At 39.0% G+C, this 26,308-nt stretch overlaps 1 protein-coding gene across 1 annotated transcript; it reads left to right on the top strand.

Moving 5' to 3' along the window:
- Positions 1–20,313: 20,313 nt before the first annotated feature.
- LOC139936444 (uncharacterized) lies at positions 20,314–22,086 on the top strand. The gene is made up of 2 exons (XM_071931261.1): positions 20,314–21,028; positions 21,944–22,086. Exons 1-2 carry the CDS (start codon positions 20,314–20,316, stop codon positions 22,084–22,086), a joined length of 858 nt encoding a protein of 285 aa, XP_071787362.1.
- The last annotated feature ends 4,222 nt before the right edge of the window (positions 22,087–26,308 follow it).

Here is a 26,308-nt window from a genome sequence, read left to right as displayed (position 1 = left end):
AAGATACACAATAGTGAATTGTTTTCAGAACAGGCTTAATAGCAAAAGCAGGCACCATGAAGCCAATGATAGCACAGTTTGGTGTCTGTTACTCCAGAATTGTTAACAGTAAACAGGTTTTCTTAGTGCAATAGTAAAAAGGTGGAATGTAGCTGTAAATCGAGTTTGATGTTTTGACTGGGATTTTAAATGTGAAAATAGATTTTGCTGTTGGAAAATTTGTCACAGCAAAAAGAATTGGTATAGTGACTGCTTCTGTTGTTTATGTGTGTTGTGTTGTGTTGTCATTTGTCAGCCTTTGTCAAGCCGTTTACAAACAATAACTTGCATTTTTGTTGGGGTGATTTGTTTTTGTTTGTTTGCTTTTTGGGCGGCGGGGGGGGGGGGGGGAGGATTATTAGTTTATCAGATGGAAATATTTCTTTGGAGAATTGGAACTGGATATGAGTTTTATAACAGAGAGTGAGCCTTTGGACTTATACTAGTAAAAGTTGTTTGGGTATACTTAATTGGGTATACTTAATTGTGAAAATGGCCTTTTTGTCAAAAGAATGATGAACTTGCACAACGATTTTTTTTAGCTGATACAGCTATTGCTGGCAAAAGAAAATAATTAAAATTGTTGGGCCACTGTAGGTTTCTAATCAATTGAGCAACACTGGAGGAATTTCATGCTTAAGAATATTAACTTCCAAAACGATTTTAATTGTCAAAATCTAATAGTTACCTTACAAGTCACTCATATTTTGAATGACATAACTAAAGTTATTTACTAGGTTGGTAAGCTGGCAATGCTCAAAAGGTACAGCCAAAAGGCTTGTTAGCATGCAATTGTTAACACTGTCAATCAATGTTAACATTTATTTCTAGCAAATTCTACCCATGCACATGCAAACACAAAGTTGCTATTTGTTCCTCACCAACTAAATAATTAAAACTGCCTGAGCATATTTTCTCTAAATCATTTGCATAAGTTTTGGTGAAAAAAGTCTGAAAAGATAGTCTTTTGGGTACAAGTTATGCTTTTGAATTTTCATTTTACTTGGATTCAATCAATTCAATTTTGTGGAAAGTTTTGTACTTCAGGAACCTAGCTATGCTTATATAATACCTTAGAGCATTTATAGACAAATCGGGTGGGACTCGAACCCACAACAATCTGCATAGTTGTGCAGATGTCACACCTTGTCACGCCTATCAATGCTGAAAGGTATTGCAGGAGCTCAACATAGGGAAGTCGCTGAAGCACAAAATATAAAAACTGAAAAACAAATAAAGATTTTTTACCAAGTAAACCTAGGAAACTTCAGCATAAGTTGAACCCAGAACCATCCAAGTGAGATCAATACAAGTACATAATGCATACAAGTTGCACGTGTACAAAAAAGGCTTTTGTGAAAATACTTTGGCATGACATTTCAATCCTTTTAATGTGTTTAAGAATTTTTTTCTATGGGATTTGAGACATTGCATGGTGAGGTATTGATATACATTTGGATTTTGGTAACACCATGTGTTTTGTCTATTGCAAGGTAGATTTTGTTCTTGCTATTTATTCTACTATCACAGAGTAATTTTCAGAAGACTTCTCTGTTGCGAAAAGAACCGCCTGCCTTTTAACTACTACCTGGGTGGAAGGTAGAAAATCGACCGGGAAAACGTCTTAAGATATTAGATCGCTATTAACTTCACTAAAACAAAGTGAATTCTTAATTGGTCTCAACCTTTGGATTATAGCTTGCACTAGTCATCGTCAGGAGACTGAAGAGATGTGAGAGAAGTGGGAGTAAGTTCAGAGGTTTCAGTGTACAGTCAGTCACTGCTTTGATTGGTTCTATGAGGAGCAAAAGTTGAACCCAGAATCATCTATAATGCATTCAATGGAAGTACATAATGTGTATAAGTTGCTGGTGTACAATAAGGCTTTTGTGAAAACACTTGGCGTCGCAATTCAATTTTTTCTGATGCTGTATATAATATTTTTTTAACTTAAGCATTCTAGCTCTATATGTATATTCAATGCCTTCAATCACCTATAGGCAAATTGGGTGGGACTCGAACCCACAACAATCTGCTAAGTAGTGCAGATGTCATACCTTACACCAACAAGATTGTGAATAAATGCTCAAAAGTATATGCATCTACTTTGCTGAAGCAAAAATTAAAACACGATATTCAAGTAGATATGCAGGGTTTTTCCTTCAAGTAAACATGGGAAACTAAGACAGAAATTGAACCCAGAACCGTCTCATAAGTTGAACCAGGAATGGAAGCACACGTACAAAGCTGGTTTACAAATATATAAAGTTTTTTAACCAAACAAAAGTAGGAAACTTCAGCATAAGTTGCAACCAAGAACAACCAAGTGAGATCAATGGAAGTATAGTAAACTTCAGCATAAGTTTCAACCAAGAAACATCCAAGTGAGATCAATGGAAGTACATTAAACTTCAGCATAAGTTTCAATCAAGAAACATCCAAGTGAGATCAATGGAAGTAGAAAACTTCAGAATAAGTTGCAACCAAGAAACATCCAAGTGAGATCAATGGAAGTACAGTAAACTTCAGTATAAGTTTCAACCAAGAAACATCCAAGAGCGATCAATGGAAGTATAGTAAACTTCAGCATAAGTTTCAACCAAGAAACATCCAAGTGAGATCAATGGAAGTATAGTAAACTTCAGCATAAGTTTCAACCAAGAAACATCCAAGTGCGATCAATGGAAGTAGGAAACTTCAGCATAAGTTTCAACCAAGAAACATCCAAGTGAGATCAATGGAAGTACAGTAAACTTCAGCATAAGTTTCAATCAAGAAACATCCAAGTGAGATCAATGGAAGTAGAAAACTTCAGAATAAGTTGCAACCAAGAAACATCCAAGTGAGATCAATGGAAGTAGGAAACTTCAGCATAAGTTTCAACCAAGAAACATCCAAGTGAGATCAATGGAAGTATAGTAAACTTCAGCATAAGTTTCAACCAAGAAACATCCAAGTGCGATCAATGGAAGTAGGAAACTTCAGCATAAGTTTCAACCAAGAAACATCCAAGTGAGATCAATGGAAGTACAGTAAACTTCAGCATAAGTTTCAATCAAGAAACATCCAAGTGAGATCAATGGAAGTAGAAAACTTCAGAATAAGTTGCAACCAAGAAACATCCAAGTGAGATCAATGGAAGTAGGAAACTTCAGCATAAGTTTCAACCAAGAAACATCCAAGTGAGATCAATGGAAGTAGGAAACTTCAGCATAAGTTGCCAACAAGAACAACCAAGTGAGATCAATGGAAATAGGAAACTTCAGCATAAGTTTCAACCAAGAAACATCCAATTGAGATCAATGGAAGAACATGCAAACAAGTTGCTAGTGTACAAAAAGGTAAAAATACTTTGGCGAGACATGTCAGTCATTTTAATGTGTTTAAGAAATTGTTTCTATGGGATTTGAGGGATTGCATGGTGAGGTATTGATATATATTTAGTTTGTGGCAACACCATGTGTGTAGATACTTGCCAGGTTGAGTTTGTTCTTGCTATAATCTATATTCTACTACACCACGGAGAAGATTTTCAGGGGACTTCTCTCAAGTCCTCTGTTCTGAAAAGAACTGCCCAGCTTTTTAATTACTACCTGGGCAGAAGGTAGAAAATCGGCCGGGAATATTACTAAAGTTAATAGGATAGTTATTTACTTCACTACCACGAATTAAGTTCTTAATTGGTCTAAACCTTTCGACTAAAGCTAATCGTCGGGAGACTGAAGAAATATGAGAGAAGTGGGAGTGTACGAGTTCAGAGGTTTCACTGTAGAATCAGTTACTGCTTTGATTGGTTCTATGGGGAGCATAAGTAGAACCCAGAATCATCCAGAGTGCATTCAATGGAAGTACATAATGTGACTGTAAAAGTTGCTGGTGTAAAAAAAGGCTTTAGTGAAAATGGTTGGCATGGCATCTCAATTATATTTGTTGATGTTGTAACATTTTGATCTTCAGCAATCTAGCTCTATGCATATTTAATGCCCTTCAAGCACCTATAGGCAAATTGGGTGGGACTCGAACCCACAACAATCTGCATGGTAGTGCAGATGTCATACCTTACACCAACAAGATTGCAAATAAATGCTCAAAAGTATATGCGTCTACTTTGCTAAAACATCAAAACCATTATGATATAACAAATATATACAGACTTGTTCCTTCAAGTAAGCATGGGAAACTAAGTCAGAAATTGAACCCAGAACCATGTTATAAGTTGACCCAAGAATGGAAGCACATGTACAAAGCTTTTACAAATAGAGCTGTTGCGAAAATACTTGGTGTGGCATTCAAATATTTTTAAATGCTTTGATGATTTCACTCATCCTACGGCTATAATGCCTTAGGGCCATTACATGGCACATTTTAATGACCATTTCCAAGGGTTATGCTGGAAAAAAGTGCAGCTAGATTGATCAGACTTGGGAACGAGATTTGGGTTGGAATTGAACCCACTACAATCTGAATGGTAGTGCAGATGTCTTACATCAGCTTACCAAGATTGTCTGTCAATGATTAATTGAAACAAGGCTTTATATGTAGGTTGCTGAAGCACAAAAAAACAAAAACAGTTATTATTTGAAAAGATGTTGAGAGTTTTCCCCTTCAATACAATGTAGGAAACTATGAGAGGAGTTGAACCAAGAACTATCTCAATACACTCAATACACTCAATTACCCACTCAGTAAGACAGGGGCGGTCAAGGTTAAAACAAAAGTATCCAAAATGTTTAAAAAGATGTGTTAAACCAGAGCCCTGCCAACGATATAATCCATATATATATACAATATAAAACAATTAAATATTATGTACAATGTAAAAAATATATTTCTGTACAATATAAAAATATATATATATATACAATATAAAAAGGAGATTAAAGATCAAACAAACGAAAGCTTTAAAACACAAACAAATCCAGCTGGAAGCCCTGGATAAATTGGATAGCATTAATAGCCGAACTTGTCTTTTGCTTTACAAATTCTTTGCCTTCATTCAAATGAAATCCCATACATTTTGCCAAATTCATTCAAGACTTGTTGGAGTTTACTGTACAATTCTCTGTTCTTTTCCCCTGAAGATTAACTTTATTTTAAATAAATCAGATTAGAGTGAACCATTAGCTACATGTATTGTAGACCATGAGTTTCACCACACCATAAAAAATTGAACTAATGTGGATGAAAATGTACAAAATCACAGAGGGATCTCGACCCAAACAGATAAGGTTATACAAGATGCATAGATGAATATCTGCATCATGTCATCCTGCTGGACTGAACAGTGAGCCAAGGACTAGAAAAGTTGGTAGAGGAGCATTGTGTTATGGCCGGGTGTACTTTGGTAGATACTCCAAGGTAAGGACTATACAAATTTATGACATCAGGTGAATAGCACTGAAGAGATGTAAGTTATAAACAGTGCTAGAAATTACCCACTTTGCAGAATGGAGTTTTAGAGAAAGAGGTAATTTTTGCACAAACAGTTTTGAATCTGTGAAAGGCTTTACACATGAAGCCTCTTTGAAGCATGTGGAAGCATGTACTTCTATGCAATTATTTCTTTCATTATTTTCTTGCAACTTTGATGGCAGATGATTGAGCCCAAATTTGTACAGATTTGTTATTTGGTGCTAATGTTGTGATACACAAGTGAGGATACCAGTCTTGGACAGTATTACCAAAAGTTTACCCTGCCGCTTTAAAGATGCGATGTAAAAAGACTTCTGTAAAATACCCTCAGATCCTTGTCAGAAACAGGGTGGCACTAGCATAATTCTGATTCCATTCAACTTTAGTCCCATTGTACATTAATATATTGTTTGACATTCAACATGTGTACAAATGTTTGGGATTTATTTTCCATAAAATGTCCACGCTCTCTCACACTTGACATTCACCGATTCAATTTATCACATTTTTACAAAATTGTAAACTCAAAACCTGCAGCTTTATACTTTAGGGTGAAGTTTGTTAAAACACTTTCTTCTGAGCACAAAAGAAGTTTGTTTTATCCCGTAAAATTAAATTGTCTGTGAACCTCTTTTCAGTGAAACACTAAACTAAAGTTTTGACATCCAAATAGCTTGTTTGGGAATATTTTTTGAACAAAGAATTCCAAATGTGCTAACTTTAGATTTTTCTGAATAAGAGTGTTCTTTTTGTCTCACTTTAGTACTGTATACTACTTGAATATGACAAAAACGTAGCTGGTAGATGGAGCATGCAGGTGAAGTGGAAAATGGGAGGGGTTGTTACTACAGGCCCGTAGCTTGGGGGACACTATTATTGTTAGAGATGACTAATGGCTAGTACGGTTCAAAATCCCTGCTGGGCCTAAAAATGGTGCCACTGGTGACAGCCTGCTCAATTAACTGTGCTGCAAAGTGATTGGTGTCTAACTTGAGCAAGCTAAGCAAGCCCCGCCCCCTTCTCTGTGACAGGTTGTAACGGGCTACAGAATACCGTTAGCGATGCAAGCTGATATAAGCACCTGACCTGACAATGTGTGATGAGAAAATTTGCCATAAGAGACCGATTTGTTTTTGATGACGAGAATTGAGAAGAACAAATGTTTTGCAAAACATTTGTTCTTCCCTTTTTACATTATTTATTAAGAAGTTTCCTGAAGAGAGTATATAGGGGACTGGGGGTGGCCCCCGGGCCCAAGGGCCACCACCTGGATCCACTGCTAAAGATAGTATGTACCTCATCCCCAGGAAAGTACTTAAGTAAGTGAGTCAATTATAAGATATAAAGTGAAATGAAATGAAGTGAACCAAGATTTTCTTGAGATGTAATTTGAGGAGTAGTGTCACTACGGGCCTGTTGGACCCAATTTCAAGCTGAAGCTCTAGACTGAACAACTATTGAAATTAACTGTAGAAATGATTGCGTTGTAAGTACAAAGTATGTACAAGAAATGTAAAAGTAGACCCAAGTGTCATATGCATCTAACACTTGGGTCTTTTATCTACAAATAAAGCACTGCCACAACCTATGAAATGCATTCATGGGTTCTGTTAACTGTTTTGATAATACAAATTTTGGCTTCCAGGGTGGATTTTTATATTAGTTCTAATTTGCAAAGCATAAGCAGGAACCATTTAGTCAAGCGGGTGGACTGTTTATAAAAAGTTCCACAGTATTTTCTTGCTCGTCAAATTATTTTGAAAGAAATTAAAACCAATCTGCTTCACAGCTTTATGAAATTGGGCCCAGCTGTTAACTTTTGAAGAAACCAGTCCTCACCACCATGATGTTTGGATGGTGGCATCATGCTATACAATGCAGTGGTGTTTTGTAGCAGGGTGAGGAGGGCCCTCTCTGTGGCAGGTTGTAACGGGCTACAGGTTTACCGCTAGCAGATGCAAGCTAATATAAGCACCTGACCTGACCAATGTGATGTAATGGTGTGCCTTATGCAATAGGAAGTAGCTGTATGCCCTATAAATGTAGCCTTAGTATTTCTGGCTAACCATAACGACACCTAAATGCCACCACAATCCCACCACCCCCTCCATAAACTCATACTTGTACTCATTATGTTGTACATTTTGTCCTTCGTTTCTGTAAAACTTTTGTTCCTGAGTAGAAAATGTTTGTTCCCGAGTAGACATACCAATGTCCTTAACAAGTATATAAAAAAACATGACATAATGATCAAAAGTCATTCGAAAAGTATGTGTCAATTTAAAAAACATATATATCCAAAATAAATGTTTCCTTTTTTACCAAACAAAAGCCTTGAAGATCACTTTTAAGCAGTAAACTCCAAGATCTCCAAAATATGCAACAGTAATTTGATGAAATCCATCAGTTGCACTAATGATCGTATAGTCCTGAGCAGATGAAATAGTATTTCAAAACAATTAGACTCTGATGAGTATTCAATGAAATGTGCATTCTTGTTCTATTCCATTCCATAATGAGTAAAGCATTTATTGCAAATGGAGCGGTGGTCGAGATTGTTTACCAATAAACACACAAATTGACAAAACTGACTGGAGTGTGTTTCTAAACCCTGCCTGTTTCCTCATTGCAGGGACCCTAGCTCACACTCCAGTCACTGGGCAACCATCATCATAGCTACTTCCTTTTAGAGTACCCACATCACCAGCAATCCTTAACACAGTCCAGGAGCATAAATGACTGCACTACACGCTGATGCTGCACCACTTGCTGTAAATGTCTCTTTTTTACTTTTTAATGACAAACCCATGTTGCTAGGTTGTCATTAAAAATTTGGTTTATAAACAATTCAGTGTACAAATTTTGATGTGATTTTTTTTCAGCAGCTCATCTACATTGGTTTCTGCAACTGGTACTGCAATTTTATCAAAATAAGAAGAAACAAAAAGTTTTCAAGGGAGTTGCAGCCACTTAGATAAAATATGCAGCATGGAGGATTGTTCTTTTTAAAAATACTCTTTTTAGCACAAAAACAAGAAGATGTGAGAATAATTTGATAATTGTTTTTATTTATTCCTCCACACAGCCAACCTGTGTTCGTTTTTCTCTTTTGATTTTACAGTAGACCCCAGGGACTTGGAACTAAAACAATGGGATCAAGTATGAACACAGCTGAACAGGCTGAATCAAGTTTCTTAAACACATGCCATTTGTCCTGTTTGTATTTGTTGATGCAAGAATAGACTGTACACAAAATGGAAATGTTTTAGTGGTTATTTAAAATCACTCATTAGCTAATAAGTGATTTTAAGTGGTCAGCTGCAAGTGTATCGATGCGAAGGGTTTTAAGTGTGCAGCACGCATGCAAGATGATTATGCACTACTGTGTTATAAGGATTGGTGGTGAATGCATTATATATGAGGACAGGTGGTTTGACATCACTAGTTATTTCCCTAAAGGGGGAGAGAGAAGTGGTATTGTCAAGGACTTACCCCCCAATTGATGAAATCTCAATGCCTGGGCTCCTGATCAAGACACCAAGGCCCTAGTCAGAGACTTGACCTTCTTGGTGCCCACCTGTACAAGCTGTGAGGTGTGATCATTAAGCATTCCTTTGGCACCTGTGAATAATGAACAGAGCAGAAGCCACTGGAATGGCCAAAGTTCCAAGCCCCGTCTGCATGCCGTGCCAACCTTGCAGCATCAAGTTAGGCAACTGATGGATAAGAGCTACGGTGATCGTCTGTGCAGCAGCCGGCTCTCTGGCCTCCAGAAAATGTGTTCCTCTGAATGTGTGCTTATCGATGGTTCAGTGGGAAGAATATATGTAACTAATAATGCCTGTAAGACTGCAATGAACTTCATTACCGGGGCTCCAACGAGCAAGATGTGAGCCTACAGAGTTGAGCTTGGCATCTCCTGAGATCCGCACAAGTTTAACCCAGCTCCCTCGTACTAATTTAACCCATCTAGGTACCATTGATGGATTAAATCAGTAGTTATCATCACCGGACTAACTTGTGCTGGCGCCATGGACCCCGTTCAATGCCAGCCTCAAGTCTGGACTACATGTGCACCTTACAAGTCTACACCCTGTAATGAAGCGCCGTACATTCACGATTAGCCACATACATCCTCCTCATAGAACTATCAACAACCACCCACCCAGATTAACACAGATTCAAGAAGCACTTACGAAGACCCGTCTGACAACACAGGCAACCACAATAACCCCTATTCCATCAGCTGATATCCTTAATGGTGCAACATTCGCATACCATACAGCCAGGACCTGATACACCAGCAAACATCCCAGCGAACTCCCACCCTGCCATTACCCACAGGAACCGCCGAAATGCCCAACAACCACAGGTCACAGCTTGAGGAGGACATCAGGAAGTGCAAGTGTCTGCCAAGGGTCTCAGATCTAGATCAAAAGTCCAAACATCAAGAAACCACCAACCAGAAAGCTCCTCCTTGCCAAAACCACTATATTCTCTCTCGGAAACTCCCTGAAATAACTAGGTGTCTTTGTCCTCATATACAACTGGGGTACCCTACTGATGGTGCACACCAAGGACCCCTGGTTTCTTCAAAAGTCTTCCACCTTCACCTGCACCATCTCATGTTTTATGGTAGGCTTGGGCAAATTCTATTGGCCTTGGTAACCCATGAATTACCAACATTTATTTGTAATTGCACCCAAGCCTACCTTCCAAGCTACAGTACTTTTTGTGAGACAAAAAAAAGGCCACAGGTTTTGTTTTAATGCACACACACACACATCTCATCACACGTCAGTCTCTCATCATGTAATACCACACTCTGTTTCTGACATTAGGTTCTTTCAATTACCCACCAATGATCATGATTGTGGTAGTAGTGTTTACACACACCCTCATCAGGTTCATAGTTATAAATTGTTCCAGTTAAAAGGTGTTCGAGTGTTGTTTTTTTTAATGCTATCTTTTAAACACAATGCTCCTTTTCATTATCAAAGGTAGGTAACAAATGTAAAGTTAGAATTTAACTTTGAAGTAAATTTCGTTCAAACAATGGTAGCACCTACATTCATGCATGGTTTAATTTTAAGTATCTGCAGAGGATGGCCTCTAGAAAACCACCCCTTGTCTCCACCATGCACTAATATAGGAAACTGCCTCTGTTTATAAGAAGTTTGACAGATATGAGGCTAATTGGAATCTAATAAATCTCACTGGTCCAGTCAGCAGGTGAAATTGAGACCTAAATGTTTGGGCCAACTTTAGTGACTTCATGCCCCCAATGAAAAAGGGTGTGACATGGACACAAAATTGTAACCATAAGTTGTAAAGTACCAAGGGTGGTGTCACAATTTTGTATAAATTTTTTTTTGTTCGGCCAAAGATAATTTTTCACACTGTTATGTTTTCGCTTTTATAAAACTAACCTAATGACAATTCTAATTGAACACATCCTGCAGTATGTACTCAATCAAAATACTGTGTGTTTTTACAAGTGGTAAAACTTTACAAATTTCAATCCCTATGGTGTGGTGATAGACAGTACATGTATGGAGCTGTATTGCCCCCCCCCTCCCAAGTTATTATTTCAATGTAATAAAATTTTCAGAATTGCTATTATTTGCCCAATATACTGTATTCACATGTAGGCTTTACTTCAAAGTTGAAGACACAAAAACACAACCTTATTATTGGTATGCATTGGTGTCAAGAAACTAATCCTTCAATGTGAAATGAGTGCCAAGTTTTCAAGAATTTGATCATGCAGATACCAAAACATGGTATTGCTTGAGTGGAAAATCAAACCCTCACTGCCATTATGTTCTATAGTTCTATAGTAACCCTCCTCTCGACAGCCGAAGGGAGGTGGGTTAGGTTATCACAACTAAATGTACCAGGGCTGTGTTCCTGCCAAGACCACCAAGCAAGGCGGAAGCATAAGAAGTGTTCTGGGTTCTTTTATGTGCACTACCTATCTTATATTTTGATGAAGCCCCCCACAAACCCCTTCCCCCTACTCTGTGACAGGTTGTAACGTGCTACAGGTTAACGTTAGCAGGATGCACCTGACCTGACAGGTTGTGATGTGATGATATGAGGTCCTAAGAAAAAGTGTAACATTGGTGTACAGAAGTGGGATTTGGATTTACTATAATTTAGAATAATTTCTAACCATAGCCGAATTGAATGGAAGGAGGCAACGCCAAAACAAAGAGGGTAGTGGAGAAATGGAAACCCTATCACATGTGCCTGATTGGTCGGACCAATGCCGAAAAGAAGAGTATTTCGCTAGAGGAGGATCCTAGGATCCAACCATAGCCGAATGGAAGGGAAGGAGACAATGCCAAAATAAAGAAGGTAGTGTAGAAATGGAAACCCCACAAACACATGTGCCGGGTTGGTCGGACCAACGCCGATCAGAAGAGTAACTCGCTAGAGGAGGATCCCAGGATCCAACCATAGCCGAATGGAAGGGAAGGAGACAATGCCAAAATAAAGAAGGTAGTGGAGAAATGGAAACCCCACAAACACATGTGCTGGGTCGGTCGGACCAACGCCGATCAGAAGAGTATTTCGCTAGAGGAGGATCCCAGGATCCAACCATAGCCGAATGGAAGGGAAGGAGGCAATGCCAAAATAAAGAAGGTAGTGGAGAAATGGAAACCCCACAAACACATGTGCTGGGTCGGTCGGACCAACGCCGATCAGAAGAGTAACTCGCTAGAGGAGGATCCCAGTATCCAACCATAGTCGAATGGAAGGGAAGGAGGCAATGCCAAAATAAAGACAGTAGTGGATCAATGGAAACCCCACTAATACCTGTGCCGGGTTGGTCGGACCAATGCCGAAAAAAGTATTTCGCTAGAGGATCCCTGGATCCAACCATAGCCGAATGGAAGGGAAGGAGGCTATGCCAAAATAAAGAGGGTAGTGGACCAATGGAAACCCCACTATTACCTGTGCCGGGTCAGTCAGACCAACGCCTGACATAAGAGTATTTCGCTTGAGGTGGATCCCCGGATCCAACCATAGCCGAATGGAATGGAAGGAGGGAATGCTAAAATAAAGAGGGTATAGTGGATCAATGGAAACCCTACTATCACATGTGAAAATGAGTGCCAAGTTTTCAAGAATTTGTCCGTGCAGATACCAAAACATGGTATTGCTTGAGTGGAAAATCAAACCCTTATTGCCATTATATTTTATAGTTGCGATAGCGTAACCCTCCTCTCGACGGCCGAAGGGAGGTGGGTTAGGTTATCGCAACTAAATGTACCAGGGCTGTATTCCTGCCAAGACCACCAAGCAAGGTGGAAGCATAAGAAGTGTTCTGGGTTCTTTTATGTGCATTACTTATCTTATTTTTTTATGAAGCCCACCCCCACGAACCCTTCCCCCCTACTCTGTGACAGGTTGTAACGTGCTACAGGTTAACGTTAGCAGGATGCACCTGACCTGACAGGTTGTGATGTGATGATATGAGGTCCTAAGAAAAAGTGTAACATTGGTGTACAGAAGTGGGATTTGGATTTACTATAATTTAGAATAATTTCTAACCATAGCCGAATTGAATGGAAGGAGGCAACGCCAAAATAAAGAGGGTAGTAGAGAAATGGAAACCCTATCACGTGTGCTGGGTTGGTCGGACCAACGCCAAAAGAAGAGTGTTTCGCTAGAGGAGGATCCCAAGATCCAACCATAGCCGAATGGAAGGGAAGGAGGCAATGCCAAAATAAAGAGGGTAGTGGAGAAATGGACACCCTATCACATGTGCCGGGTTGGTCGGACCAACGCCAAAAGAAGAGTATTTCGCTAGAGGAGGATCCCAAGATCCAACCATAGCCGAATGGAAGGGAAGGAGGCAATGCCAAAATAAAGAGGGTAGTGGATCAATGGAAACCCCACTAATACCTGTGCCTGATTGGTCGGACCAATGCCGAAAAAAGAGTATTTTGCTAGAGGAGGATCCCAGTATCCAACCATAGCCGAATGGAAGGGAAGGAGGCAATGCCAAAATAAAGACAGTAGTGGATCAATGGAAACCCTACTATCACATGTGCCGGGTTGGTCGGACCAACGCCGAAAAGAAGAGTATTTTGCTAGAGGAGGATCCCCGGATCCAACCATAAATGAATGGAAGGGAAGGAGGCAATGCCAAACTAAAGAGGGTAGTGGATCAATGGACCCCACTAATACCTGTGCCGGGTTGGTCGGACCAATGCCGAAAAGAAGAGTATTTCACTAGAGGAGGATCCCCGGATCCAACCATAGCCGAATGGAAAGGAAGGAGGCAATGCCAAACTAAAGATGGTAGTGGATCAATGGAAACCCCACTAATACCTGTGCCGGGTCGGTTGGAGGATCCCAGTAGGATCCCAGTTTCCAACCATAGCCAGATGGAAGGGAAGGAGGGAACGTCAAAATAAAGAGGGTAATGGATCAATGGAAACCCCTCTGTCACCTGTGCCGGGTTGGTCGGACCAACGCCTAAAAGAAGAGTATTTTGCTAGAGGGGGATCCCAGGATCCAACCATAGCCGAATTGGAGGGAAGGAGGCAATGCCAAAATTAAGAGGGTAGTGGATCAATGGAAACTTCACTAATACCTGTGCCAGGTTGGTCGGACCAACGTCGAAAAGAAGAGTATTTTGCTAGAGGAGGATCCCCGGATCCAACCATAGCCGAATGGAAGGGAAGGAGGCAATGCCAAAATAAAGAGGGTAGTGGATCAATGGAAACCCATCTATCACCTGTGCCGGGTTGGTCGGACCAACGCCGAAAAGAAGAGTATTTCGCTAGGTCCGTCGGACTAACAACGGACAGAAGAGTATTTCACTAGAGGAGGATCCAACCATAGTCGAATGGAAGGGAAGGAGGCAATGCCAAAATAAAGAGGGTAATTGGGCAATGAAAACCCCACGGTCATCACATGCACTGGGTCCAACTGACTAACGTGGGGCAATGGAAACCCTTTGAGTTCATACCTATTCCTCCATGATTGGTGTTCCCAGTTCTTTTATGTGCAGTGACAGAATCCACTTGGTATTGTTTGGGTGAGAGATTACTTCCACAACATTTGCCTTTATGTTCTATAGTTGCGATAGCGTAACCCTCCTCCCGACGGCCGAAGGGAGGAGGGTTAGGTTATCGCAACTACTTTTCCAGGGCTGTTTTTCTGCCTAGACCACCAAACAAGGTGAAAGCATAAGAAGTGTTCTGCGTTCTTTAACGTGCACTACCTATCTTATTTTTTTATAAAGCCCCCCACGAACCCCTTACCCCTACTCTGTGACAGGTTGTAACGTGCTACAGGTTATCATTAGTAGATGCACCTGACCAGACAGGTAGTGATGTGATGATGTGCCTTAACTAATGCATTATGAAATAGCTGTATGCAAACTTAAGTTATTCCTGTTAAAGGGGATGCACTTAGCTTACATGGTACAAAGAATTGGTAACAGTCAACAACATCCCATGAAATAATGTTGCTTAAAATTGGTATCTTTTTGAAAATGAGCAAAACAAATAGTTTTGATCTCGTGAGTTGCTTGATCAAAAGTAGTATGTGATTAAATTCAAGCACTTTAATCGTGATCTTTGCATTTTAAAACAACTAGTTCTTAGAACTTCAACAAATATTATACATTTTCACATGACGGTACAAAGATGGTATTGGTCAACAACTTCCCATGAAATAGTAGCATTGATTGAAATCCTATGTTTTGAAATATGAGCAAAACAATAGGTTTTGATCCTGTGAGTTTATTGAAAATAAAAATAAATAAGCCAAAGTTAATTTGAACACTTCAGAGGGAGCCGTTTCTGACAATGTTTTATACCATCAACCTCTCCCCATTACTCATCACCAAGAAAGATTTTATGCTAACAACTATTTTGAGTAAATACCAATAGTGTCCACTGCATTTAAACATATATCCTTTATGTGTATGTGTATGTCTTTGCTCGTTTGCCTTTTACAGTTGTTCAGTGATTTGTATTATCTTCTGTGCTTTTTTTATATGTCCTCTCTTGCCTTAATGTATTTTGGGGATTTAGGAGACATACGCCTTTAGGCGATAGTTATTTTTCAAAACTTGTATGCTCTCCTGGGCACCCCACCGTTGTTTTACTTTGTTCTCTTAAATGTAGTTTTTATTGTTTGAATGACAGGAGTACCCGTCGTATGCGTCACATGAATTAAACGCGGGTTACGCAAAATGAATGAACTGTGTCGTGATGTATTCATTTGAGTGCATTGATGCATGTCAGTATAAAAGCAGCGTCCTTAGCAACAGCATCCAATTCAGACCGCTGCTTACTCTGCTGTAGTGTTAGTGTCGCATTTCGACAACATCGTATTTTATATATGATATTAGGTTCGCAATGTCAACTGATAAAGATCAACCCGCGTTCAAGAGAAACGATTTGATAAATTCAAAGAATATTTCAACCACAAATTGGAAAGCATTCAAATTTCCAGAAAAGACAGCTGATCAAGTTTACATTATAAAGGAACTCACAAATAAATTGGAGGCAAAAGTAGTGACAAGACCCGTGATGTGAACTCGGTACAATTCCAAATCTGCGGAAAAGTCGGAATCGCCCACGATAAAATCAAGGCTGCCCTCGAGAAGATCAACATTCCAGCAGCCATTGAGGCACTTAAAGGAGCCGAAGGCATCATTGCAGAAAGAAAGAGAACAATCAAAATTGCAGACTGTAGCAATTGGCTAGCTGGGCCGCTGTACAAGAGCTAGACAAGACAGGAAATGATACAACACCAGAAGAGGCCAAAAGAATCATAGTAGATGAGGAAGCCGCATTAAAAGCATCAAAAGAAGAAAGAAGTTTAACCCATCTCCAGATAACCCCGAGTTATTTGCTTGGCAACCATCCTCTGTTAACTTGGATTTAGGAATGTAGTATATGAAAGGCCCGAATGCATTTGAGAAGCAAACTTGTTTTACAAGTTTGTATATTTATTCGAGGTACGATGTGATTATTAATCATGTAAGATAACGGTCTTGAAATCTAATACGATTGATTAAGCAGACTGAACAAATTCGTTCTGAAACTTCAAACTAGACGATTGTAAAATAAGGTTGCAATTTCTTTCACAAGATTCTCTATAATTCGACTAAGTCTGGTTACCTCCATATCGAAATTTTACCTAATGATGCAAAGTAATTTTTCACGGTTGTACCACCAGTAGTCTTATACTGTTTTTGCTCATATATGATACATAAGAATGCGTAAAAGCTGACATTTTATTTCCTTGGTGGCTATCCTCTGTTTTTTGCTGATTTTGTGGTCTAGTTACTTAACTTGGATTAACGAAGGTATTATATGAGTCACCCGAATGCTTTAGAACAACAAAGAAATAAGTATTCCTTACTAAAGGGTCGTCAGTTTTTAATGATTTAGTTTTGTGCTTTACAAATAGTTTGTACTCAACATGTTTTTCTTACTGTAAAACCTTTAAGATAAGTTAATCTCAACCCTTTTGGTCAAACTTCCAAATATGTCTTACTAAAGTGAAGCCCTGCAGGTTATAGGGCAGACTCAACTGTATTAAGAGTTTCCGTGAGATAGAAAGTCCACGGCGAAATATTGTGATTTTGGAAATTCTTCAGTAACTGATTTCCACCATCGAGAATATCATGACCACCCAACCCCGGTTTTAATTAGACGCATGATGCCCAACCATTGATCGTGACAAAGAGTTTAAGTCAACCACTGACCAACTTTATGGGGCTAGGCCTAAGGCCATACTTGAAGGACCGATTGGCGAAGTCTACAAGCAGGCAAGAGACATGAGTCAGGGCGTCCAGAGCAACTGAAAACAGCCAAAGATGTGCTCTGAATTATTGATTTAGTAGTGGATGAACCCTTGAGTTCAATCTAAGGATGATGTAAATAACTTGTACTTGAGGTCGAAAGCAGAATCTTTGAGTTAAACATTGACAAGAAAAAGTTGTGATTTGTATACAGTTTCAACCAAGGCTTGAAAGAAGCACATTTGTTAGCTTAGAAGAAAGTTGTATATTTAAATTGAATTAATAGATTGTTGGTTTATTTAGCCAAACCAGGGCATAAGAAAATACCCCATGAGGTAAGAAAATATCCCATGAGGTTACAAAATAACAAACTGTACTACATTTTCTGTAAATTTCTGTAAATATTAAATCCCCTTATATAATTAAAGAGTATTGTTTATTTCAAGCTAAAGAATTGTGTTCATCACAAAATATGCAGCATGCAGCTTTTTGTTACTTTAAGATTTGCTGCTTTTATTTATAGATTTCAATGTATGGTTTGTCAGCAAATTTGCTTTTGGGAGTTGTCATGCTTGAGAAAGAATTCACTTTGTAAAATAAAGGGAAGTTTAAAATTCACAATAGTTGCCAGGGTCTGGCATTGACAACAGTCTTGAACTCTTGGATCAAGTTGGAGTATAGTCAGAGTTAGAGCTGGAAAGTGGGCAGATGATTTTCAAATCAAGATTGAGAAGACGTGAGTTTGATAGTACCTCTAGAATATAGTCATCGGGCGTAGCTACAGCTACAGCAGACATATTTTGGGCAGCGACTTTTTGAAGACATTACTTTTGTAGTGGGCTATTTATTGAAGGCAGTGCCGAGTGCAATCATCTATTTGTGAGAATCGTCAGGGCCAGTGTTGCCGCTGTACAGATAATATACACCATGATGTAGAAATCGTGGTTCTGAGGTCTGAGCTAAGAGTTTCCAAGTTTCGAGTTCCGACCTAAGAGTTCCGAGCCAAGAGTATTACTGAGTGTTGTTCTGGAAATTCATCCTGAGAAAGGCTTGAAAGAGAGAGAGAGAGAGACGAGAAGGCCAAACCGATCGAAGAAGCCAAGGTCGTGGCAAGTGAGCGGCCTTGACTAGCCTCACCCACACTTAAAGGCAGTGTTAGGAGCCAGCACCCAACTTGGTGAATCAAGATTGCTGTTATTAACTTTGATGGCTTACATGTATATATGTATGGTTACTGTAGCCACTGAACTGGTTGGAAGTACTCAACTAATAATTATATTGTGATTGTATATAAATTTGTGAGGACTTGAAAGTATTAATCAACTGAATCGAATGAAAGTCTTCACTGGAAAGTAGTCTTGAAATTGTCTATATTCTTGTGTGAAGACTCCACTGAATCTGATACTAAGAATGTTTGTAAGTATAAATGACTGTAAATAATGATGTGTACAGAATTGTAAAGAAGAATACAGTGAAACTGAATTGAATTGTCTATTTAGTTTTGTCCGTTTGAATACCAAAATTATTGTGTGTGTAGCACCCCGGGTCACGTGCGTAGGGCTTTGGCAATCGATGTCACCATACTGAGATCGATCATGCCATTACATTCCAAACTCATTGAAGCATAATATCAAACTGCTGAAGCGTATACATAGTATATAAGCAAAAGGAATCTATGAGTCTCCAGTTCAGGTCTTTTTCAGTCGCTGAGTATACTTTAAAACATTTTATCAGAGTTAAACTAGTTACGACAAATTTCTAACGATCTCTATGCCCGAGCAACCTGGAAACTTGGACACTAACGCCTTATTTGAGAAGTTCCAGCTGTACTTTAACTCAAAATTCGAGGCATTATCAAATAATAACAAACCCCAGGACAACACCGAGCTGAAAGTAACAAAGAACAAACTAGAAGCCCGGGAGCTCTCGAAGCCCGGTAACTCGGCACAGTAGGCTTTCTGCGGCGAGCTAGAGATTCTTCTCGCATGAATGAAGAACTCACTTCTACAAAAAAGCGACTTACAAGAAGTTTTTGATACCATCGTCAAAGCAGAAGATCTAATTACCGATCGCAAACAAAAGATCAAGATCGCAGACTCAAGTAAAGCCGGTTGGGTAACTGTCCAGCACTTGGAAAGCGGCGGCAAGAAAGATTAGTCGGTAGAGGTGCAAAAGAAAGTCCTAATCGCTGAAGAAGCAGCCCTGAAAGATTTGGAAGGAAGGAAGCTACAAAAAAGGTCTTCAAGCTTTCGTCAAGCCCAAGATGAGGCTTCGTACAGGCATTATTCTGCTGCTTCTGGTGAAAATAATATTTTTCGAGGTAAAACCCACTTACTGCGTTTTTCTTTGTCAAATTTCACAGTCGGCCGAATCCTGGCCTTATTCCCATGTCTATATTCTTGTGTGAAGACTCCACTGAATCTGATACTAAGAATGTTTGTAAATATAAATGACTGTAAATAATGATGTGTACAGAATTGTAAAGAAGAATACAGTGAAACTGAATTGAATTGTCTATTTAGTTTTGTCCGTTTGAATACCAAAATTATTGTGTGTGTAGCACCCCGGGTCACGTGCGTAGGGCGTTGGCAATCGATGTCACCATACTGAGATCGATCATGCCATTACATTCCAAACTCATTGAAGCATAATATCAAACTGCTGAAGCGTATACATAGTATATAAGCAAAAGGAATCTATGAGTCTCCAGTTCAGGTCTTTTTCAGTCGCTGAGTATACTTTAAAACATTTTATCAGAGTTAAACTAGTTACGACAAATTTCTAACGATGTCTATGCCCGAGCAACCTGGAAACTTGGACACTAACGCCTTATTTGAGAAGTTCCAGCTGTACTTTAACTCAAAATTCGAGGCATTATCAAATAATAACAAACCCCAGGACAACACCGAGCTGAAAGTAATAAAGAACAAACTAGAAGCCCGGGAGCTCTCGAAGCCCGGTAACTCTAAAGCGATGTCTGTCGCTGGGGAGTTCCACAGGGATCCGTTATTGGTCCGCTCCTATTCATATGTTATACTACCCCTCTCCAAGAAATAATTGAAAGCCATGGAGTTTCTTGCATGATGTATGCGGACGACCTACAACTCTATGTGTCAGTAAAGCAAGGAGAGCAACACCTAGCCATATCAACACTAGAGGCTTGTCTGCGTGATGTACGGTATTGGATGAAGACAAATCAGCTCGTCTTGAACGACAATAAGACGGAAATTCTCCATGTTACTTCACAGAAGAAGAGATCTCAAGAATTACCTCCTGTACACATTGGTGAGACCCAGGTCTCATGTAGTGGTGCAGTGAGGGATCTTGGGGTGACACTAGACAGCCATCTATCTCTACGCCAGCATCTGAACATAGTATGTCGCAAAGCCTCATTCGCACTTTATAGAATCGGCAAAGTGCGCCATCTTCTCGATAAACAAACTACAGAGATTCTGGTCCACTCATTTGTAAGCTCCCTTCTGGATAACTGCAACTCTCTCTTGTTTGACATTCCCCAAAAAGACATAGCTAAACTTCAACGTATCCAGAATTCCGCTGCCCGTCTGGTCTCACGTTCTACTAAGCGCAAACACATCACTCCGGTTCTGAAAGAATTACACTGGCTTCCCATCTCTTTTAGAATTCAATACAAGCTCCTCATCACTACGTTTAAAGCAATCCATAGAACATGCCCTAGCTACCTGTCTGACCTCATCATCCCTTATGTACCAGCCCGTCCACTCCGTTCATCATCACAACATCTTCTCACCATACCACCCGTTCGAACTAAATCCTTCGGTTCAAGGACTTTCTCTAGTGCCGCCTCCCAACTTTGGAACTCTCTTCCTGGCTACATCCGCTCTCCACAGAGCATTGAACAATTCAAAACTCTGCTCAAATCCCATTTGTTTTCTATTGCCTTCTGTTCAGTTTAATCCTTTCGTTTGCATTTTGTTAGTGTACTTTTTGTTATTGGTTGCTTTATTGTTTGCCTTTTGTTTTTTGTTAAGCGCATTGGTATTTCTTTCAGTTATGAAATGCGCTATATAAGAATTAGCTATTATTATTATTATTATTAACTCGGCACAGTAGGCTTTCTGCGGCGAGCTAGAGATTCTTCTCGCATGAATGAAGAACTCACTTCTACAAAAAAGCGACTTACAAGAAGTTTTTGATACCATCGTCAAAGCAGAAGATCTAATTACCGATCGCAAACAGAAGATCAAGATCGCAGACTCAAGTAAAGCCAGTTGGGTAACTGTCCAGCACTTGGAAAGCGGCGGCAAGAAAGATTAGTCGGTAGAGGTGCAAAAGAAAGTCCTAATCGCTGAAGAAGCAGCCCTGAAAGATTTGGAAGGAAGGAAGCTACAAAAAAAGGTCTTCAAGCTTTCGTCAAGCCCAAGATGGGGCTTCGTACAGGCATTATTCTGCTGCTTCTGGTGAAAATAATATTTTTCGAGGTAAAACCCACTTACTGCGTTTTTCTTTGTCAAATTTCACAGTCGGCCGAATCCTGGCCTTATTCCCATGTTTTTCAATAAATTCGTAGAATATACTTGACTGCGTATCTGTGTGCTTATTTTGGTTGTTCATAAGGGTAAAACTGTTTTTCATGCATATGAGCGTAGCGAAGGAGCACAAAATTTTTATTTTCTTTCGTTGTTGTTAGAAGAATAGTGTAATATTAAGAAGACACACATTTCCGGATATTAGGCAACGCTATAATCAGTAAAACTGAGAAATATCTTGACAGTGACGAACCAGGAGCTAAGAAAGAAATCAGGGGTGCAGGATATTATCAAGACGATCAAATCAAAAAAGTGGAGATGGGCAGGCCACCTAGCAAGGAGGCATGACAAGAGGTGGGCATGTAAAACAACCAACTGGACTCCAAGAATGTGGACAAGAAATAGAGGGCGACAAAACAGAAGATGAAGAGATGAACTAAGTTCACACAGGGGCATTGCTTGGCAACAACAGCGCTGAATAGAGTGAGATGAAGATTTGGTGAAGAGGATTTCCTCCTGCAGTGGAGTGAAACACTCTAGACAACGACGATACCACTGATTATACATGTATTCTTCAAAGTTTCATGACTCTGCTTAAAAATTGCAACCAGCAAGCTATGTACTTCCACTAACAGGATTTCTGAAGTTCAATTCTGCTTTAATCCAGAGTGCACAGCAAACTATGTTCATGTATAACATCTCCAAGCTTTAAATGAAAACCATGCAGTAGGAATGATTCTGGTGTCTAATTCTGCTTACAAATTCAAACCAGGGTGAGCAAACTATTGTACTTTCATTATTTTTAAGACACTAGTTAGCCACTAGGCAGGGTTTCCAAATTGAAACCGGATCCCATGAAGAGCCAGACACCTCCAGAATGATTCACCATGGTGTGGTATTTTCAGCATTATGATAACCTACCCAACAATTTTGTTTCTTCATGTTACAGTGTACTTCCACAAGTATTTTTAGATTTGCACAAGACTTATATGGTGTAAATATGGTAATGGTCAACAACTTTCCTTTGACTAATATTGCTTGAACCAAATAGTTTTGATCTTATGAGTTGTTTGATAATAACTTTAATTAAGTTATTTGCCTCATTATACAACTACAAGAGTTTTTAAGAATTAGTATAACAACTAGTTTTGATCTTGTGAGTTGCTTGATCGACATTAACATTAAAATTAATAACTTTAATCAAGTTATTTGCCTTATAAAAAAACAAGTTGTTCTAGTCATTGAAATTATAAATTACCATTATCATCATTGTGCTCTAAGTCTCAAATTGTTCTAGTCATGGAAATTACCAATTACCAATATCGTCCTTGTGCTCTAAGTTTGTATGTTGAAGTTGACAAATTTTCATAAAAAAATGAATTCCTCCAAGTTCCTGTTTTGTTCATGGCTTATTTTTCTTCTATTAGTTTTTGTGAACAGTATTTCATTTAATTGTATTGTGCACTACTGTTGCATAAGGAAATTTATTCCATTGTTCCAGTTCTCCAAACAACTGTAGCTATTTATAATTTGGGTTGTAGCTTAATTTGGGACATTTTTATTTTTAAAAACTGATTTGTTGATGATAAACTGAATTAACAATTTTTTGCCAGGGAAGAAATAGAGTAACTGGGTGGTGTATTTTCTACTCTAGATGGCAACATGCATTCCTTGTTATGAAAAAGGTTCAAGTAGAGGCCCTTTAAAGCATCAACACTGTACTAGTTCATGTTTCTTGGTTGTATGTGTGTTGAGAAAACATGTTTTAAATAATTTATATCGTAGAGACCATAACAGATAATACATCAACAAACAAATGAAATGGTTACATTCCGCGGCTAAAAGAATATCACAATAATCAACGGTGATAAAACCCACATGACATTACTTGGGTAGGAATGAAATCCAAAACTTTTGGTACATAATTGTTTTAGATTACAAAAAGAACAGTTTAATTATACATCTTCAAAAACTTCATCAATAGTAAGCAGGTATGTTAAAATTAATTTTCATAAAGGATACATTATGATGTGAGACAATGGAGAATGGTGTCATATCCTCATTCTGCTGTAAACTGCAGTCTTGATAAAACGGCAACGGCAGCCATGGCAACTGTCATTAATCATAATGTGTGTCACTGTCAATAAGACTGTCAACGGGCCAAGGTCCTAACCATATCTGACTGCCACCCCTTAAGAAGTAAAATGACATCTTTGAATGTTCAGAAAGATCAAAAGAATGTATGAACAAGACTCTTTGAACTCTTAAAAGTGTCGAAGTCGCAAAAAGTAAACATTTTTGTCCGGGCTGACTCCATTGTTTACCTTAACGCCGTGGTTACTGCATGCAACTTACACGGCAAGTCCGGAGCTCCCGTGCGAGAGTTCCGGACTTGCCTTGAATGTCCTCATGAAGTTTCTCGATCTGCTGTATTTTACAACATTCAGTAAAAAGTGTTTTCAGCTACTAATTCCCTGACATGGGTATTTAAAATATCTAAAGCCAAACCCTTAAAAAGTGGCAGTCAAATGGAGACGGTCATCGCAGGGCATACGTTCAATCTTGAAGGACCCCGGCCATTTTGTCACTGATTTCTAATCTGTACACAGCGCCCGGTTGCTGATTGGTTTCCAAGACCGAATCTGCATATCAATAGTAAATGGCTTTTGTGTTTTTGGGTGGACCCCGGATTGAAATTGTATGCCCATGTCCGAATTAGTTGAAGTAGTATAGGATGGCCTTACCGTGCCAAAGTTAATATCAGTGGTTTACGGCAACTTCAAAATGAAACTCAATGGTTTTTACTTTTTATTTTCCAGGGAGCTGAGACTAGAAGTTGAATGGTCCCTGAAAAAAAGCGAACATCCCCTAAATTGCACAGTCCATGTTTTTTATTACGCTTTTATTCATTTGGTTATTTAAAGGGAGTGGCACTTATGGTAGTTACTCAAAATATAATTACTATCAATAAACCTTTCTTGATTACGAGTAACGGGGAGAGGTTGATGTGATAAAACATTGTGAGAAACAGCTCCCAAGTGACGTCGTTTTCGAGAAAGAAGTAATTTTCCACGAATTTGATTTTGAGACCCCAGATTTAGAATTTGAGGTCTCGAAATCAAGCATCTGATAGCACACAACTTCGTGTGACCATGGTGCGACAAGGGTGTTTTTCTTTCATTAACATCTTGCAACTTCGACGACAGATTGAGCTCGAATTTTCACAGGTTTGCTATTTTATGCATTTGTTGAGATACACCAACTGTCAAGACTAGTCTTTGAAAATTACCAAGTGCCTGATGTCTTTATTTGTTTAGATATGTACGCAAACAACTCTACAAATTAGTGAGGGATGTTTGTTTTCTGTACATCAAAATTACCGCTGTCGTAGTGCGTTTCAATGGGGAACTAATCTTTGGGGCGAGTTATTCAAAAAAGTGAACCGAAATTTTTAAAAAAATTGTTAAATTTATGGTTTTGTATTTCAACAGTAAATTTAATGACCTAATGCAAAACGTGTAACTCGCACTTAGCCTCGGTATTTGCGGCTCATTTTCAAACAATTTCGTAATTCATTATCCTTTGTTTGTTTGCTTTCCAATCATTTATAGCTATACAATGTTAATATTACCTAATAAAAATGTTTAGGTTACGGCTTAAATTCCAGTATTCGTTCGAATAAAATAACAGATTCACCTTGAGAAATTAGCAAACTTTAATTGACTTTATTTTCACCACGCGAGCGCCCTCACTTGCCAGGTGTGTGCCAATCAAGTTATCGGTCGGGGAGGGGCTTAACTTTTTTTGGGAGGGGGTGAAATCTAGTCTTTTGTGACCAAGCCTTCAGCAGCACTTTCTGCTACACGGCTTTATGAAATTGATTCCAAATATATTAAGGGTCCTGTCTATTGTTCACCTATTGTTCCCTTAAAGCCATTGAACCCTTTCGGTACAGGAAAAAAAAAAGTTCACAGATTTACAAATAACTGACAGGGTTACAGAAGGTAGTGGTGAAATACTTCTCTTGAAATATTATTCCATGAAATGCTTTACTTTTCGAGAAAACAGTAAAACAACATCAATTCTCGTTACAGATTTATTTTAAACACATGTCATGACACGGCGAAAGGCGCGGATACAAGGGTGGGTTTTCCTGTTATTTTCTCCCGACTCCGATGACCGATTAAGCCCAAATTTTCACAGGTTTGTTATTTGATATAGAATTTGTGAAACACAAAGTGTGGGCCTTGGACAAAACTGTTTACCGAAAGGGTCCAATGGCTTTAAAATTTCCTTGAGATCATTTATTGTTCCTATTGAGATTGCCTTTTGTGGGATCCATTGTAATTAGGACCTACATGCTCAACGTAAGGATAGACACACACATACAGCTTAGTTGCATTCACTACATTTACATCTTTTGCACTTAAACTTTTACACATTCTTTAATACTGTAAAAAGCACTGCGCCGACTTTGTGTAGGCCTAAGTCCCCATATAAAGTGGAAACTTCGTATTAACACACCCTCACATATGGAAGGCACTTATTACTAAACTCCACAGCGGTTCGG

Source organism: Asterias amurensis, chromosome 4 (assembly GCF_032118995.1).
Source record: "Asterias amurensis chromosome 4, ASM3211899v1".
NCBI lineage: Eukaryota > Metazoa > Echinodermata > Asteroidea > Forcipulatida > Asteriidae > Asterias > Asterias amurensis.
This window is presented reverse-complemented; position numbering and strand designations above follow the sequence as displayed.